Source organism: Quercus robur, chromosome 6 (assembly GCF_932294415.1).
Source record: "Quercus robur chromosome 6, dhQueRobu3.1, whole genome shotgun sequence".
Taxonomy (NCBI): domain Eukaryota; kingdom Viridiplantae; phylum Streptophyta; class Magnoliopsida; order Fagales; family Fagaceae; genus Quercus; species Quercus robur.
This window is the reverse complement of record NC_065539.1, coordinates 25,798,391-25,817,648: the sequence shown is the minus strand read 5'-3', so window position 1 is coordinate 25,817,648 and position 19,258 is coordinate 25,798,391. Positions and strand designations below refer to the sequence as shown.

The 19,258-nt window shown below is 39.9% G+C and overlaps 1 protein-coding gene across 1 annotated transcript; it reads left to right on the top strand.

Annotated features, from left to right (window-relative positions):
* Nucleotides 1-9,762: 9,762 nt before the first annotated feature.
* LOC126690045 (uncharacterized) lies at nt 9,763-12,279 on the top strand. The gene is made up of 5 exons (XM_050385185.1): nt 9,763-9,888; nt 10,658-11,095; nt 11,452-11,640; nt 11,743-11,967; nt 12,085-12,279. Exons 1-5 carry the CDS (start codon nt 9,763-9,765, stop codon nt 12,277-12,279), a joined length of 1,173 nt encoding a protein of 390 aa, XP_050241142.1.
* The last annotated feature ends 6,979 nt before the right edge of the window (nt 12,280-19,258 follow it).

The following is a 19,258-nucleotide window of genomic DNA, read 5'->3' as shown; positions in this document are numbered from 1 at the left end:
TTTTTGAGGGTGAATTACTCAACAAGTTGAATTGATGTTTACACTACAGAACACTATCAAGCATTATGCAAAAAAGAATCAAGCATTATGCAAAAAAGATATACTTTATTTGAAAATTATCCATTTCATATTTCAAATATTATTTAAGGTGTGCAGCGTCACGTCATTTATATTTTTAATTTAAGTGGCATTTTTTACCCTAGATCTTAATGCTTCTTCATTTAAAATGGATCAATTTCATTGTTCACGTTAAATAATATTTCAAATCTAAAAATATATATGGTGTAATTACATATTCAAAAACTAAAATTTTAACAGTGAAAAATTCTCTTTTTAAGTGAAATTGATAAAATCTTGTTATATTAAATCCAGGATATACAATTTTACCATTAAATAATGCTAGTGCTGCATCGTTGACCATTGCCGTTATAAACTGATATGATCCTAATTGGATTTGCTCATTCAATGAAAATTCTGAATGAATGATATGTCTTGACTCTTGAGGACGGAGCACCAAACGATCTCTGCTCTCTGGTTGCTTTTTAAGCATGAGATTTTGACACTTGCATGTCTACCATTTTATCAGCAAGATCTCTTGAAAATTAATTGTACATGCCATGAACATGATATACCCATCCACATATTATTTATATATATAGTGATAATATATTTTCTGGAAAATATTATCCCACCATTGTTTACCAAAGTTATTATCTTAGGCGGAGTTGCCTCTGAGTTGGCCATTTTTCCACATGGTGCCTCTAACTTGGCCATTTTTTCCACATGGTTTTTCCTTTCTGACTTTTTGTTAAAGGTTTTCCAACATTTTCTATTCCATGGATCATGAGTTTTCTCTCCTTTTTTTACACTCAGTAAAATGAACTTTAAACGGGATCTTTTAGACTTGAGTGGTAATAGTTACATATTGTATGTATGGGACAACTATTGAAATCGTGTTTTCATGATTATAACTAAAATTGCATTTTTAAAACACAATTTTAGTTGAAGTGTATAGGCGGCAGTATATAACTCAAAATATGCAACACTAATTAGCTTTTGGATTATAAGCACTATGGCATACATATAATAAGAGGCTGGGGTCGTGCTAGGTTTTGGATTAGTATAATGCTATAGTGACTCAGATTTCTATACAATTAGTCCAATTAAAGCTCAGTACACTGATTCAGTTCAAGATGACTAATAATTTTTGGTTAATTTTCTACTTTAGTTCCATTCATTCCTTCACAATACATAAATAATACACATAATGAGATAACTACACTAATAATTAGGAACTAACTCCTATCAAGTACAAATTTGAAACAAAAACAACCCAATCTACTTCTGCTAATTTATTATTCAAATTCAATCAAATTCAAACTTCATCAACTACTGGCAGCTGCATAATTATCTTCCATGTGGCCTTGGGACATAACAGGTTGAACACATTTGGTACCACAACCTTCGTCATTAGCCAAAGCTTTGGGAGAGAATCTAAACAATTATTTGCTTAAGTTTGGTTTCCCAGAGCCCCCACATGCATGTTCTTTTCTTTCATCAGCTTCTCAAAATATTCTATCTTTTTGCTCATTTTCTTAGTGACCCTTGACCAGACATTATTATGGTTAGCACTTGGCAAGTAGCTGAATTATTTCATGAAGCCATTGGTGCTTTCTGAATTGCATCATCACATATCATTATGTCCGGGGCATCCAGTTGCATGCCTCACCGCGTGCATGGTTATGCTTTCCTTTTCACTTTTGGAGGGCATGCATCTAGTTGGCAATTCCTAGAGAAGTAAGCAGTTTTTCAAAGCTAAAATTGTTCTCTCAAACGGCTCGTAACTCGTAAGTACAACAGCCAAAATATTTTATTGTCCTTCACAAATATGTTGCGGAAAATCCGGAACTAATTCATGATACTCCAGATTTTGCGGAAGATTTTGATTCCCCTATTTGTCTAGCCTGCACAACGGCCACTATTTGTCTAGCCTGCACAACGGCCAGATCTATTTCAATATTCAAAATAGTTTGAAAGGCACAGGCCATGATGGTAGAGATGAGATGGTGCTCTGATGGTGCTCTGACAAAGGCTTCCTTTTTACCAACACAAGATGTCACCTTTGAAGTCTTTTTAGAAAAGAAAGGAGCATCTACGTACTTGGTGGTGGCATGCATGCTTCTCCTTTTGCCTTTTGCCATGCTTCTCCTGACATGTTGACCAAATAAATGACAAAAGTTCAGAAGTTTTTATTTCAAAAAGTGGAAAAAAAACTATTCACAGATTACTGTTCACTGATTACTGTTCACAGATTACTGTTCACAGATCACTGTTCATAGATTACTGTTCACTTTTACTGTTCATGACATTGTTCACTCTGAAATTCTGCCTATTTAAGGGGGGTTGTCCCTTATATTTCAGGGCTTCTCAAGTCAAGTTTACTTCTTATTTCTCTTCCCTTAGAACTAGCCTTCTTAGAGAGAGAACTCACCCTACTACTACTACCTTGTTTACAACCTTGTTCATCCTTGTTCACTACAAGCCTTGTAATCCTACAAACCTTGTAACTAGGACTAGTTCAAGCTTTGTAACTGTTGAAATCTTGTATTCACCACTACTACTGTAAGTGTTTATCCTACTTTCAATAAGAAGTATTTTCAGTTCTATGTTCATTACTTTACTTGTTGCTACCACCACCTTGGACGGATTACCGTTATACCGGATGGTTTTAAATTGCTTTCATTTATTTTGAACTATTGTTCTTATTTACTTTGAATTATTTTGATATATACTGCTTGGCTGGTTCTACCGCCTTATTATTGTTCTTACATTCAAGTTATTTATTTTCAAGCTATTTACATTCAAGTTCTTTACATTATTTCCATTTACAATATTACTGTGCTTCTGTCTCCTTCTCTTCAGCAGCGTGTCCAAACTTTTCTTTCCAATAAGGCTTATGGCAATCTTTCCGGAGCATCACCCTGGAAGTAAAAACATCTTGATACCATCTGTAATCAGACATAGTTGGACAACTCAAATTATTTAGATAATCAAAAACACGGGATGAAATATTGGATGGAGTACCAACAAAATGTTTGAGAATGGTATAGATCAAGGTATTAACACCATCAGGAATACCACGACCAATACTTTCATCAAAAATAGGCAAACCTTCTTCATTCTTTTTAACAGCATGTTTAATAGACTCTTTGGATTCTTCAGTGATGTATGAATCCCACCATCCACGAAGAGTACCAGAAAAACCAGTAAGAAGCAAGTTAACAATTTCAGGTTGATCAAGATCATGGTTGTTTTGATAAGCAATACCAACCATAGACATGTGACTCATTTTATTAATGATTTCCTGTTCAGACAAACCATCAATATTCCATTCATAGAGCTTATCAGCAGAGACAGAAAACTGTGTTTGAAAATATCTTTCTTCAAACTGCATATCAGGAGGAGTAGGTTTTGGATACCAATTTTTTGTAAAAGACACGGGTTTGGAGTTCCCAACAAATCTTTTAATTTCTAGGAAATCATCATCAAAGATTCTTTTTGCAGGAACAGAAGAAACAGAAGAAACAATATCAGAATCTGTATTTTCTTCAGAAACAATTTCTTTTTTGGAAATAGTTCGAGCAATTGGAGTACTTGTAGAAGTACTAGTACCCTCAGTTTTAATCTTTAGATTAGAAAGCATTTTGTCAACAATTTCAAGAGTCTTAGACTGAGAAGTTTTAAACATAACTTTTTCTCTTTGACTGGGTAAATCAATCAAAGGTTTCTCAGTTTTAACAGGAACAGGTTTTTCAGAAACAGAAACAGATTTTTCAACAAATTTTTCTTCAATACGGTCAAGCTGTTGACCAATAATATGCAAAGATTGATTAGTAAAATTGTTTTGTTCAATAAGGCTAACAATAGGAGTTTGATCATCAGCAATTTTGAAAGGAGAGGCCTTCACTTCCTCTTTTGTCACTTCATCTTTTTTTGTAGTTATCAAAATTGAATCAAGAGGAGGATGACTAGACCTAACAATGGTTTTATCAATCTTAACAAAATTTGATTTCTTTATCACATTCAAATGTTGTTTTGAAACCTCATTATTTGGAACATAATGGTTTTCAAGAAAATCAAAAAACAAAATATGTTTTTTCAATTGATTCATCATTTCCAACCATTTTCTTTTAACACGGTCTTTATCAGCCTGAGCAAAATTATCTTGGAAATATTTTCTCTTGGTTTTGTTTGAAGAAAGCATAAACTCATTGTACAAAGAATCCCAATCAATTTCAAAATCATCATTTAAAACAGTCAAAACTCTTAATTGATTTTGGTAAACAGGAGGAGTTTCAATAGGAGAATCAAAATCAGATGGAGTAACAGAAACAGTATCTTCCTCATCTTCATTAGCAGTTTTACTAAATGGAGTGGAAGTTTCAGGTTTAGTTGAATAGTAAACAGAGCTAAATTGGGATTTACCACTTGAAATACCTTTTAGCTTTAAATCAGAGGATGTTTCCAAATTCTTTTTCAAAAATTCATTGATCTCGCGATCTCTTTTTGAAATACTTTCAGATCCAGCAAAGGAATGTCTTCCTTCGTTGATCCTCAAAGGTGGATTGTTTTGAAAACTTATTTTAACAGTACCATCAAGATATTGTTGAATATGGGTGAGATCAAGCTCATCAAAAATGGGTTTAGCAGGAGGGGTTTCTTGTTCTAACAACCAATCCTTAGGAAGTTTAACATCTTGCCATTAAATCATTTTTGGAACTTGGATTTTAGCATCAGGAGTTGAACATTGAATTAACATGGTTTTACCTGAAGGTTCTCTAGGCACTATAGCACAAGGATTCATTTGAGTACCCATTAGTTTGTAATAAATGCGATAGATCAAAGCAAAAGGCTTACTACCCTCTTCCATGTGATATCCAGATGAAGCAATATTCAAAGTTAAAGCTTTAACAATATTAGGATCATCCAAAGCAAGAGTAAGATCAGGATAACAGTTAAAATAAACAGGACCATCATACAAAGAAGCAGTGATCATTCCAAGAATGCTATCTTTAAAAATCTTAAATCTAGCATCTCTTAAACACATGAGAACAGAAGCATTAATACCCTTTCGGGTAAGTGGACACGCTGCTGAGGTAGTAATATATTTTGTGAAGGCCTCTCCTTTCAAAATTGCTGATGATCAAACTCCTATTGTTTGCCTTATTGAACAAAACAATTTTACTAATCAATCTTTGCATATTATTGGTCAACAGCTTGACCGTATTGAAGAAAAATTTGTTGAAAAATCTGTTTCTGTATCTGAAAAACCTGTTCCTGTTAAAACTGAGAAACCTTTGATTGATTTACCCAGTCAAAGAGAAAAAGTTATGTTTAAAACTTCTCAGTCTAAGACTCTTGAAATTGTTGACAAAATGCTTTCTAATCTAAAGATTAAAACTGAGGGTACTAGTACTTCTACAAGTACTCCAATTGCTTGAACTATTTCCAAAAAAGAAATTGTTTCTGAAGAAAATACAGATTCTGATACTGTTTCTTCTGTTTCTTCTGTTCCTGCAAAAAGAATCTTTGATGATGATTTCCCAGAAATTAAAAGATTTGTTGGGAACTCCAAACCCGTGTCTTTTACAAAAAATTGGTATCCAAAACCTACTCCTCCTGATATGCAGTTTGAAGAAATATCTTTTCAAACACAGTTTTCTGTCTCTGCTGATAAGCTCTATGAATGGAATATTGATGGTTTGTCTGAACAGGAAATCATTAATAAAATGAGTCACATGTCTATGGTTGGTATTGCTTATCAAAACAACCATGATCTTGATCAACCTGAAATTGTTAACTTGCTTCTTACTGGTTTTTCTGGTACTCTTCGTGGATGGTGGGATTCATACATCACTGAAGAATCCAAAGAGTCTATTAAACATGCTGTTAAAAAGAATGAAGAAGGTTTGCCTATTTTTGATGAAAGTATTGGTCGTGGTATTCCTGATGGTATTAATACCTTGATCTATACCATTCTCAAACATTTTGTTGGTACTCCATCCAATATTTCATCCCGTGTTTCTGATTATCTAAATAATTTGAGTTGTCCAACTATGTCTGATTACAGATGGTATCAAGATGTTTTTACTTCCAGGGTGATGCTCCGGAAAGATTGCCATAAGCCTTATTGGAAAGAAAAGTTTATTGACGGTCTGCCTCCTATCTTTGCTCATAAGGTAAAACAAGAATTAATGGGAAAAAATGATTCTATTGATTATGATAATTTAACTTATGGTGATATTTTTAGTACTATTAAAAAACTTGGTATTAATATGTGCAATGATGAAAAATTCTTAAAACACCAATTAAAGAATAAAAGAAAAGCTAAATATGAAATGGGAAATTTCTGTGAACAATATGGTCTGCCTCCTATTGCTCATTCTAGGCAAAAAAGTAAAAAACATGATAAAAGCCATAAAAAATACAGAAATAACTTTATTAAACCTAATGATTTCTATGCTAAGAAGAAAAATGTTTCTAAAAAACATGTTAAACAAAGACCAAGTAAAGGTAAATGCTTTAACTGTGGTAAACCTGGACACTTTAGTAAAGACTGTAAAGAAAAACCTGGTAAGTTAAAAAACAAGTTCAACATGTTAAACATTGATGATAATGTGCAAGAAGAATTATTCAGAATCCTTGAATCAAACACCCCGTCTGATTCTTTGGAAGATGATTTTTCTTCTTCATCTGATTCTTGCTATCAATCTGCTGATGATTCTTCTGATTCTCCTAATATTAAAATTGGTTGTAGAGATTCCTGTTGCAATGTTATTAATGCTCTCACCAAGAGTGAAGAAGATGAAAAATTGATAATCCAGCTAATAAATCAAATTCAAAACCTTGAACTCCAGAAAGAATATTTGGATAGGTTTAAGAAAAACTTGATAAGAGATGAAATTGGTAAAAAACCAAAATCAACCATAAGTTTTGAAGAAACTTTGGAAAGATTTAATAAAAAGAAATCTAAAGAACTAACTGTTAATGATCTCCAAAATGAAATTCATATTGTTAAACAAGAGATAAATGAATTAAAACATGAATTTAAAAGCATGAAAAGTGATAACCATAATCTCAAACAAGAATTGACAATGCTAAAACTTGATAAAGATCTTAATAAATCCAGTAACGAACAAAATGAGCACAGTGATGGAAATGATTCCAGTCAACAGACTCTTCTTTCTGATAAAGGTACTCCTGATACTTTCACTAATCCCCAACTTGCTTTTGTTAATAAATTATTTCCTCCAAAATGGTTTACAAAAGTTAAAATTGTTGTTTCTCCTGATTATCATTTCACTGTTATTGCTATGATTGATTCTGGTGCAGATATGAACTGTATCCAAGAAGGATTAATTCCCTCAAAATATTTTGAGAAATCTACTGAAAGATTGGTTTCTGCTAATGGTTCTCAAATGAAAATTAAGTATGAATTGAATAATGCTCAGGTGTGCCATGATAATGTTTGTTTCAAGATTCCTTCTGTTCTTGTCAAAAATATGACTGATAAAGTGATTCTTGGTTTGCCATTTATTAACTCTTTGTATCCCTTTCTTGTTGAACATGATGGAATTACTACTGATCCATTTGGACAGAAAGTAAAATTCAAATTTGCTTCAAAGTTTGAAATTGATATTGATAATCTATCTTATAAGAAAGACTCTCCCATGAATGACCTTGTTCAAGAACTGATAATGAATTCTGATGATTTTAAAGGTAGTTTTCATAACACCAAAATGTTAAAAACTATCCATTATCCTAACAATATTAATGATTCTTTGCAGGAATCGGATAATGAGGCGTGGATAAATACCACTAATAAGTGGGATAATAATAATATTCATATTTATACCACTAGTAAGTGGATTATCATGGAAAAGAAAAACAAGGGAAAAGCTCTTGCACAGGACTATTCCCAAAGCAAAAGGTTCCCAGCGGGACGACCTTTTAAAATGCATGAGGGCGCATCTTCTGGTGTAAAACCCAGTGGATCAACATCCCTTCAAGGAGATGTCAGTGACATACTCCAATGGTGATATATTAATTGATATATATATATATATATATATATATATATATATATATATATAATAGGTGAAGCAGAGAGAAACTCAAATTAGAATTCCAAATTAGAGTTCCAAATTTGTGTGTCATAAATTATTTATTCTTAAAGAGTTTTATTTTTTAGTTTTAGAATCAAATGGGACTACATCATAAATATTCATCCAAATGAGTTATTAAATACAAAAATCAAAGAGTTTACAATAAATTAATCCTAAAAAAAAAAAAAAAAAAAAAAAAAAGTACTTCACAATAATTTTTTTTTAAAATAAACAATTTACATTTTATATCTAATAATATCCTTACAAAATTTTTTAAAGTGTTAACAAAATATAAAAATTACTATCAATAGTATTTAAATTATATATATATATATATATTGATTGTAAGGACAAAAATTTGGAACCCAGGCCCGCACTGTATGGAATCCTGGCTCAAAAAGCTCAAAGCAATGAAATTTGTAGAGTAGGGGTCAAAGAACTAGATTTGGATAAGTTAAGTAGAGGTTAGCATGAGATTAAGTAACACACAGACAAGAACAAAAGCTGTTATGATGAAATAAACTCTGGTCCGAGGAGACACAGAATTTCATTTATGAATATAGATCACTACTTTAGGATTCTTTTGCACGCTACAGTATTCTCTCCTCCCTCTCTCCCTCTTTCCTTATGGGGGCTTCTATACGTTATAGAGGCTCTTCCTTATCATCTGAGCTTTACACTTGTTAATCATCCAAGCTTCCACTTGAGCACCTATCCCATCACACACCTCTTTTAGTCCTTTGTGAGTTGTAGTAGCCAAGGTATCACTGTTCAGGGGTCTTCTCCACATTAATACGGCTAGGAAAGTAGTTGTAGTGCATTTAATGTGGTGGTGGCAGCTTTTGCTTAGATATTTTGTGTTTTCTTCCTTTTCACGTATTTAAAGGATGCGCTTCAGTGGCTTGGACATACCTCCGCTTCGGATTTTCAGTGTTCGAGGAGGAATTTCTCCTCGGACCTTTTCTCTTTGTTTCCCGTGATAAGGCTTAACATGGATCGCCTAAGCCACGTTGCCTCCTCGGACGGGCTGGCAGTCTCGGATGGGCCCAAGGCCTAACTCGTTACTTTGGGCCATAGCCCCCACAATAGCCCCTCAAAACTCCGGTTTTTGTCTCCTTCCGAGGAGAAAAGCGAGGTTTTGACTTTTTAAGGGATAAGACCAATTAGTTTCCGGTTCGCACGTGTGGAGACAGTTGCTTTTGATGCGTTATAAGTTACGAGGCACGACTTATTACTCCAGGCGGCTTTGTGTCTCCTCCATCCAGCGGCGAAACTCAGATCTAACGACTAGCATTCTTTCTAGAATTTTAAGTGGGAGTAACCTTCCCTTTTCTCTCTTGCTATATAAGGCCTTGAGGAAACTCTTTCCGCTTTTCTTTTCTATTAACACTCAAGAACGCCAGAGAATTCCAACGCCCAATTCCTCATTAACGTTCCAGGCCCTCGAATTTCCGCGACTACCTCAGTGAAAAACCTTTTCCTGAGGAAATCTTTGAGAGCTTCAGAGATTGTTGTAAGGATACTCGTAAGTTCTCCTTCCTCCTCATAACCCCAATTTTCACCTCGGCCTTCCTCCTCAGCCCACAAGTTCGCCTAGATGGGTAGATTCAAGTGTCTAGTAGATACTCCGGCTGCCATGGAGGCCTTTAGGCCAAAGTACTGCATTCCGCAAGGGGTGGTTTTGGAGTACTGTCCTCCAGAACGAGTTCTGACCAATAGGGAAGTGGGTCAAGTCGACATTCCCATGATTGCTTTTATAGAAGGAGGAATGACGCTTCCCATGCGTAGGATTACCCGGGATTATTTGCGTAACCATAGGTTGACACCGCATTAGTGCGCTCCCAACCTGTTTAGGGTCTTGAGCAGCATAGATGTTTTGAACGAGCGGATGGGTTTAGGTCTTACATGGCATGACGTAGTTCACATATACGAGTGCCACCATCTTGACAAAGCGGGGTACTACCTTAAATCTCGGTCCGAGATCGTTAGGCTAATCTCCTGTCTTCCTAAATCCAATAAGAGTATGAAGGATGACTTCCTTATTGCCTCGGGAGAGTGGAGCGATGGTCTTCATTGTCCACCTCGGGTAGGAGATCCAGGTGCGGTGCCTTTAGGATCAATCCCCTGGGAAGGGAGTTTAGCCCTTTAGTTTTATTTTCCTTTGATTGAAGATTCAAAATTTGTAAGTTAACTACAATTTCCTTCTCGGCTGTTTTGCAGATAGAGCACACGTCGCTCCTCGGTTGAGCCACGTAAACATTCAGGCCTTGAACTATCTTTTGAGGTCAGAGATCTACGTTAACGAGGACGGACAATTTCGTGCGGCTCATCTGATTTTGAGTTATTAACCCTTGTCCCGCGCTTTCCTAGACATCGGCCAATCCATAAGAGCTGGTAGTCCAAGGTTGGCTAGGATCGACGTGTCGAAACCAAAGTTTTTGGCTCGGGACGATCTTAAGCCGGTTGTTTTGCCTGGAATTCAGAATCCTTAGCCAACTGCACAACCACTTCCACAAGATAATCCCGAAGTTGCAGCGCGTGTTGGAGAAGAGACCGAATCATCCCGTCTTTCTCTTGAGGAGGAGATAGACGAGTTTTACTTTGAGGAGGATATTCCAAAAGCTCCACTGATCAAGCTTTCAGACGTTGAGGGAGAACAGGATAGGAACTCCGTGATTGGCGCCCCTCTTGTTATTGCCTGCTCAGACGACTCTTTAGACGAGGAGGTGGACAACATGGCCTCCAACAAAGGAAAAAGTTTGCGAGAGCTGATGGCCTCCCAAGGCAAGGGGCAATCATCGAAGGTGCCTACCAAGTCCCAGACCTCTGTCCTTCCTCCTGCTGCTCCGCAAATCCCTGCCGATCTCGGCTTGAAAGTTAATCCCAATCTGAAGAAGAAAAGGCCGGTTGAGTCCCTCGAGGAAGGCGAGGTGGGTCCTCACCAGGGCGGTAAACAACAAAAAATGACTCGGAAGAGACGGAACGGGCTGAAGTGCGCATGCCTCCGCGCACTTGGAGCCCCCGACTCGAAGTGGACGGAGCAGCCATTCCCTATAATGCTTCAATTCGAGAGTACAATAGGGGCCGGGCGGGTTATATTGCTGAAGCCCTAGAGCAGCCCGTGCTCCTTCCCAAGGACATGGAGGCTTACAGGCGATTCTCATAACCTGAACTCTTCCTATCCCTGAAGAGGGATCTTGCGATGGTAAGGCAATTTATCCTTTCATCGGTAAGATCATTAGATCATATCATATTTTAACTTGTCATATTGTCACTTCTTGGGCAGATTACTCAGCAAGTATTTGTGGCCGACGAGTGGTGCCGCGACAATCGTAAGTTAGCTGATGTTGAAGCCTTCTCTCGTGCTGAGGTGGAGAAGGCTCTAAGAGTCCTCAAGCAGGAGCACTATGAGCTATCTGAGAAGCTCAAGGAGGCTGAGTCAGGTCGTAAGAGTGTTGAGGCTGGCTTGAAGACTGTCGAAAAACAAGCTGAAGATCAACGCTAGAAACTGTACGTGACTGAGACCAACCTTGCTACTGAAAAGCAAGCCGTATTGGATCTCAAAGCCGTGTTGCAGAAAGACAAAGAAGAGGCCCAGGTTGCCAAGGAAGAAGCTCAGCTAGTCAAGGAAGCAGCCGAGGCCGAAAAAAGGGCTGCTTACCAGCTTGGAGTGGAGGAGACTAAGGCAAGGCTTTCTGAGGAGCTGCCAGAAGTATGCAGAGATTACTGCAGTATTTCATGGGCTCAGGCTCTTAATGCTGCAGGGATCCCTGCAGACTCTGCCTTGAGATTGTCAGAGAATGTCTTCTTCCCTCCAGAGATCTAGGAGATCCTCGTCGATGCCACTGAAGCTTCCGAGCAGCCTACGGTTGTTCCTGATGCCATCCCCTTAACTGAAATTACCGGGGGCTCTGATCAGGTCGCCGTCCAGGTTGAGGATGTGGAGGAAGAGAAAGGTAAAGGCAAGGGTAAGGGAAAGAAAACCTCCTCCAGGGCCAAGGATCTCACTAAGGAGACAATCACTAAGGCTGAGGATCATGGGGCAGGTCCTAAAGTCAAGGATGTTCCACCTCCTCAGCCAGAGCAAAAAGAAAATCCTCTTGCTGAGGCTTAGCTCCTAGGGTTCTTATTATTGTTATTATTATTATTTTTTTTTTTTTAATTTCGGACGGAAGTTGTATTGCATTTTGTTCTTTTGCAAAGACCTCTTATTGTATTATTCTTGGTTATCAATACAAATGCATTTTCTCTCATTTTTTTATCTTTATGATTGATGTTGATGGAATTTTATTATATTGTTCCGAGTCAAGGTGACTGTTTTTCTTTTTTAGTTGATGTTTGCAACAACCCTACCAATATTAACAAATGAGAAGAAACAGAACTGTGTAATGAACTTTGAACAATAAATGCTATTATGCAAGACTGTGAACATACCTTAGAACTGCATAGAAGTCCTAAGTTGTTAATTTTCTCCTAAGTCTGTGGTCCGAGGAGCCATGCAAGACTTAGGTTCTGTTTAAAACTTGAATAGGTGCCATAAGTTGTTAATTTCCCCTAAGTTTGTGGTCCGAGGAGCCATGCAGGACTTAAGTTCTGTTTGAAACTTGGATAGATGCCATAAGTTGTTAATTTCCCCTAAGTCTGTGGTCCGAGGAGCCATGCAGGACTTAGGTTCTGTTTAAAACTTGGATAGGTGCCATAAGTTGTTAATTTCCCCTAAGTCTGTGGTTCGAGGAGTCATGCAGGACTTAGGTTCTGTTTAAAACTTGGATAGGTGTCATAAGTTGTTAATTTCCCCTAAGTCTATGGTCCGAGGAGCCATGCAGGACTTAGGTTCTGTTTAAAACTTGGATAGATGCCATAAGTTGTTAATTTCCCCTAAGTCTGTGGTCCGAGGAGCCATGCAAGACTTGGATTCTGTTTAAAACTTTGATAGAGAGAAGTGAGCCGACAAATGCGCGATGATCACGGGATATAATACAAGCATAGCTGTTTTCATTAATAATAATATCTTCTTAGATTATTTACATTCCATGGGCGAAGTACAGTTTTCTTGTCTAGGTCTTCTAGATAATAAGCACCTATTCCTGCCACTGAGGTGATGCGATATGGTCCTTCCCAGTTGGGTCCCAACTTACCCCAGGAAGGGTTCTTGGCGTTGCCAAAGATTTTTCTCATCACCCTAGTGGCCTTAGTTTTACATTCGTATCGTACCCCTGCTTTAACTTTTGGTGGTAATAGGCCAATTGGATCATTGCTTTTTCTCTTTTCTCCCCGGCTAAGTCTAGACTTCTCCCTAGTAACTCGTCATTATTTCTTGGGGGTAAAAGTGCCGGATTTCAACGTTGGGAAGCTAGTTTCTAGGAGGAGCACAGCCTCGGCCCCATAAGTCATCGAAAAAGGAGTTTCTCTCGTTGACCATCGCGGCGTGGTTCAGTAGGTCCATAGGACGTGTGGTAGTTCTTCCACCCATCTTCCTTTTGCATCATCCAATCTCTTCTTCAGCCCGTTCACTATGACCTTATTCACAGCTTTGGCTTGTCCGTTTCCTTGGGTGTAGGCTGGAGTGGAATATCGGTTTGTGATTCCAAAGTCACAGCAGTATTTCCTGAAGGCTTTACTATCAAATTGAAGGTCGTTGTCCGAGATGAGGGTGCGAGGAGTTCCGAAGTGTGTGATGATGTTTTTCCAAATGAACTTCTTTGCATCCATGTCTCTGATGTTGGTTAAAGGCTCAGCCTCAACCCATTTGGTGAAGTAATCTGTGCCGACTATTAAGTATCGCTTGTTCCCTGCTGCTTTCGGGAAAGAGCTGACAATATCCAAACCCCATTGAGCGAACGGCCAAGGACTGGAGAGCGGGTTAAGGACTCCCCCCGGTTGGTGGATATTTGGGGCGAATCTCTGGCATTGATCGCATTTCTTTGCATATTCTTGGGCCTCTTTCTGCATGCTCGGCCACCAGTACCCTTGGGTGAGTGCTCTGTGTGCTAGCGATCTTCCTCCCGTGTGGCTCCCACAATTTCCCTCATGCAATTCTTCGAGCAATGATTCTGATGCCTCTGGGTGTACGCATAATAAATATGGCCCCGAGTAAAAGCGCTTGTATAGCTTGTGGTCCTCTGACAACCAAAATCGAGGAGCCTTCCTCCGTATCTTCTCGGCCTCCAATTTTTCTTCGAGCAACACATCATCTTTGAGGAAACTCACTATGGGATCCATCCAGCTCGGATTCACTATGACTTGATAGATCCGAACTATATCCTTTTTGATTGTATCTGTCTTGCATACATCCTCAACAAGGATCATTTGTGGTAGATCTTGCGTCGAGGACGTGGCAAGAGTGGCCAACGAATCCGCATGTGTGTTCCCGCTTCTAGAGACATGCGTCAAGTTGAAAAATTCAAAGTCTGATTGCAGGCGTTTAACTTGACCAAGGTATTCCTGCATTCTCGCATCTCTAGCCTCCAACTCACCCCTCACCTGGCCTACGACCAGTCTGGAGTCCGAGAACACTTCTATTGCCTTTCCGACCATTTTTTGCACCATGACCATGACCATTCCTTGCAGCAAAGCCTCATACTCGACTTCATTGTTTGTAGTCGAGAACCTTAGTCTTAATGACTTTTCAATGGTAATCCTCTCGGGCGATATTAGAACTAGCCCTACCCCAGATCCTTTTTGGTTTGCCGCGCCATCAACGTAGACCTTCCATCACGAGGCTCCTTGTGCAGAGATTGTGCCAACCGATTTTTCATCCATGTTTTCCTCCTCCGCTACTGCTTCTATAGACGGTTCAGCAAATTCAGCAACTAGATTCACGAGGACTTGGCCCTTGACAGAGGTCCGAGGCATGTACTTAATATCGAAAGCCCTTAGAAGCTTGCTCCACATGGTGATTCTTCCTATGTAATCGGCGCTCCGGAGCACCAACCGGAGGGGAAGTTGAGTCAGGACAATGACCGTGTGTGCCTGAAAGTAGTGGGGAAGTTTTCGCGTGGCATGCACTACCGCAAGAATTGCCTTTTCCAATGGTAAGTAGTGCACTTCAACTTCATGTAATGATCTACTTACATAGTACACTGGTCGCTGTATGCCATTATCAACCCGTATTAATACCAAGCTTACAGTGTGAGAGGCCACTGCTATGTATGCGAACAGAACTTCGTCGGCCTCACGGCTAGACATGATAGGTGGCCGTGATAGGTATTCTTTAAGTTGCAGAAAGGCCAAGGCACAATCTTCGGACCATTCAAATCCTTTTCACTTGTTCATCAAGAGGTAGAAAGGTTGGCATCGGTCTGCAAATCGGGAAATGAACCAATTTAATGCTGCGATCATTCTAGTGAGTTTCTGTACTTTTTTTAGGTTCCGATGAGCTTGTAAGCTATTAATCGCTCTGATGTGGTCCAGGCTTACCTCTATTCCCTTGAGAGTTACCATATAGCCCAGAAATTTACCAGACCCGACGTCAAATGAACACTTAGAAACATTGAGGCGCAGCTTGTGCTCTCTTAAGATGCCAAAAATGACTTCAAGGTTTCTTAGGTGCTCGGACACCACTTTACTTTTTACTACCATATCGTCTATGTAGACTTCAATAGCCTTGCCTAGTTGTGGTTCGAACATTCTGATCATCAACCTTTGGTAGGTTGACCCTACATTCTTTAAACCGAAAGGCATCACCTTATAGTGGTAGTTTCCGACAGGTGTCATGAACGTTGTTTTCTCTTGATCTTCTAGAGCCAGTGGTATTTGATGATAACCCTGGAAGGCATCCAGGAAGCTCATTCGGGGGTGGCCTACAGTTGCATCTACCAACTGATCTATCCGAGGCAACGGGAACGGGTCTTTCGGGTAGGCCTTGTTTAAGTCTATGAAGTCTACGCATACTCGCCACTTCACCGTCTTCTTTCTTACCACCACTGTATTTGCCAACCACTCGGGGTAAAGGACTTCTTTGATAACCCCTGCCTTTTTCAGCTTCATCACTTCATCCCTAACAGCGTCGACATGCTCTTTCGACAGGCGCCGGGGTGGCTGCTTCTTTGGAACAGAAGATGGGTTAACATTTAGGTAGTGGCAAATGAGGTTAGGGTCAACCCCCAGGGCATCGTAGGCGTCCCATGCAAATATGTCAACATTCCTTCTTAGAAACCCGATCAGTTCCCCTTTTTCTTGAAGAGGTAATTCTGAGCCGACTTGGAAAAATCTTTCTGGATTATTATCAACAGCAAACCTTTCTAAACTCTCACATTTTATCTCCTCGGCTAATTCACCGACTGGTGCTGTCGAGGTGGTTGATTGCTATAAGTCCTTTTTCACAGATGCCGAGGATTCTGCACTGGACTGGCGTGAGATGGCGGCCACCATGCATTGCCTAGCCATGGCTTGATCTCCCCCAATCTCTTCCACTTAGCCCCCCAACGGGTATTTTACCTTTTGGTGAAGTGTAGAAGAAACGGCTCCCAGGGCATGGAGCCAAGGTCTGGCTACTATGGCCGTGTAGGGTGAGTAGGCGTTGACCACGATAAAATCCACCTCCACCACCTCTGATCTGTTCTGTATGGGTAATCTGATCTGCCCTTTTGGTATGATAGTCTTCCCTTCGAAACTTACAAGAGGAGAGTCACTAAGTCCTCGAGCTTTAGGTTTAGCCCCTTGTACAGATCAGGGTACATCACTTCCACAACACTGCCCGGGTTTACCAGTACTCTCTTCACGTCGAACCCTCCAATCCTTAGCATAACTATTGAAGCATCGTCATGAGGTTGGATGGTTCCAATCTTATCCTCGATCGAGAACCCCAGCACAGGTGAGTTTCCCTTTTTGGATCTTTTGGACTCCTTCTCACCATCCTCAGGGGAGAGCCGAGCTACAGACAGCACCTTGGAAAGAAAAGAGCCGGTCCTTCCCGGAGCGGCGAGGATGACATGTATCGTGACATGTATCGTCCCTATGGGAGGTCTCTTGAACTGCCTGGCCCAGATGACCGCTGGAAGGGTGTAGGAGGTGGCGTAATTTTCCTTCTCGGACTAACTGATCCAGGTGATTCAATAGATTCCTACAATCCTCAGTGGTATGCCCGTGGTCTTGATGATAATGACAATACAGGTTCTGATTGCGCTTTAAGGAGTCTCCGGCCATTTTACTCAGCCATTTGAAGAAAGGCTCATTTTTTACTTTCTCCAGAACCTGTTGCACCGGCTCTCTGAATATGGCATTAACCACTTGCATGTTGGTTTGTCCAACTTGTCTCGAAAAATCCCTTCTCGGCTAGTTACTGTTATATCGTTCCGACCTGTAATCATTCCCTTTATGAGGGATGATCTTCTCATTTCCTTTCCCTTGTAGCTGGTCCTCTTCCACCCTTTTGTATTTGTCAATCCTGTCTATCAGTTGGCGAACGCTGGTAACGGGTTTACCAGTTAGAGACTTCCTTAAACTGTGCTCAGTGGGGAGACCACTTTTAAACGTGCTGATGGCGACTTCATCATGGTTTTCATCCATCTCGTTATACATCTCCCAATACCTATCCGAATACGCCTTTAAGTTTTTCCCTTCGTGTATAGACAATGATAATAACGAACTCAGGGGCCGAGGGACCCTGCTGTTCATAATAAAGCAAGAGCAAAAAACTTGAGTGAGCTGCTTATAGGAATCTATGGAGTTCGTCTTCAAGCTGTTAAACCATCTCATCGCCACGGGTCTCAGGCTAGATGGAAAAACTTTGCACATCAGACCCTCATTTCGAGAATGGATAGCCATTCTTTGGTTAAACTGGTTCACATGCTCCACAGGGTCTGTTCGGCCATTGTGAATGGTAAACGTAAGTTGATGGAAACGCCGTGGTAGTTTAGCCCCTTCTATTCTATGCGCGAAGTGTGATCTAGAGATCTGATCCAGTACTTTGTTCATGGCATCATTACCCAAACCCTTACTAGATGGGCTCTGATGTCTTCGTTCAGGGCGCTGCTCATTCTCATAGGAAAAGGTTTCACTTGGGGGAGTTCTTGATCTCCGCCTGTAACTGACATCCTCTTCCTCATTAGAGGATGTGTCTGAGCTAGAAGGGGACCGCTTTTGCTGTGCACGGTGCAACTTCTTTTTCAAGTCGTCTATCTCTCGCTGCATGGCCTGATAGTTGTTTCGCCTTTGGGATATGCAACTGTCTACTTGGGAGTGGCTTTGGCTCGTCTGAGTAGTATGTACGCTTCCTTCTCGGTTCCTTCCATTGCCTAGATTTTGCTCAGGGTAGGGAGGATTATTTTGCCACTGAGGCCCAATAGGTTCTGTCTGCTGAGGGTCAGCTTGGCGTGGATTTTCTTGGTCTGGACTTGATCCTGCCATGCTTAACCGTCGTACTTACTAATACTCAAGTTCTTCCCACAGACGACGCCAATTGTAAGGACAAAAATTTGGAACCCAGGCCCGCACTGTATGGAATCCTGGCTCAAAAAGCAATGAAATTTGTAGAGTAGGGGTCAAAGAACTAGATTTGGATAAGTTAAGTAGAGGTTAGCATGAGATTAAGTAACACACAAACAAGAACAAAAGCTGTTATGATGAAATAACCTCCGGTCCGAGAAGACACAGAATTTCATTTATGAATATAGATCACTACTTTAGGATTCTTTTACACGCTATAGTATTCTCTCCTCCCTCTCTCCCTCTTTCCTTATGGGGGCTTCTATACGTTATATACGCTCTTCCTTATCATCTGGGCTTTACACTTGTTGATCATCCAAGCCTCTACTTGAGCACCTATCCCATCACACACCTCTTTCAGTCTTTTGTGAGTTGTGGTAGCCAAGGTAACACTGTTCAGGGGTCTTCTCCACATTAATGCGGCCAGAAAAGTAGTTGTAGTGCATTTAATGTGGTGGTGGCAACTTTTGCTTAGATATTTTGTGTTTTCTTCCTTTTCACTTATTTAGGGGATGCACTTCAATGGCTTGGACATACCTCCACTTTGGATTTTCAGTGTTCGAGGAGGAATTCCTCCTCGGACCTTTTCTCTTTGTTTCCTGTGATAAGGCTTAACATGGATCACCTAAGCCACGTTGCCTCCTCGGACGGGCTAGCGTTCTCGG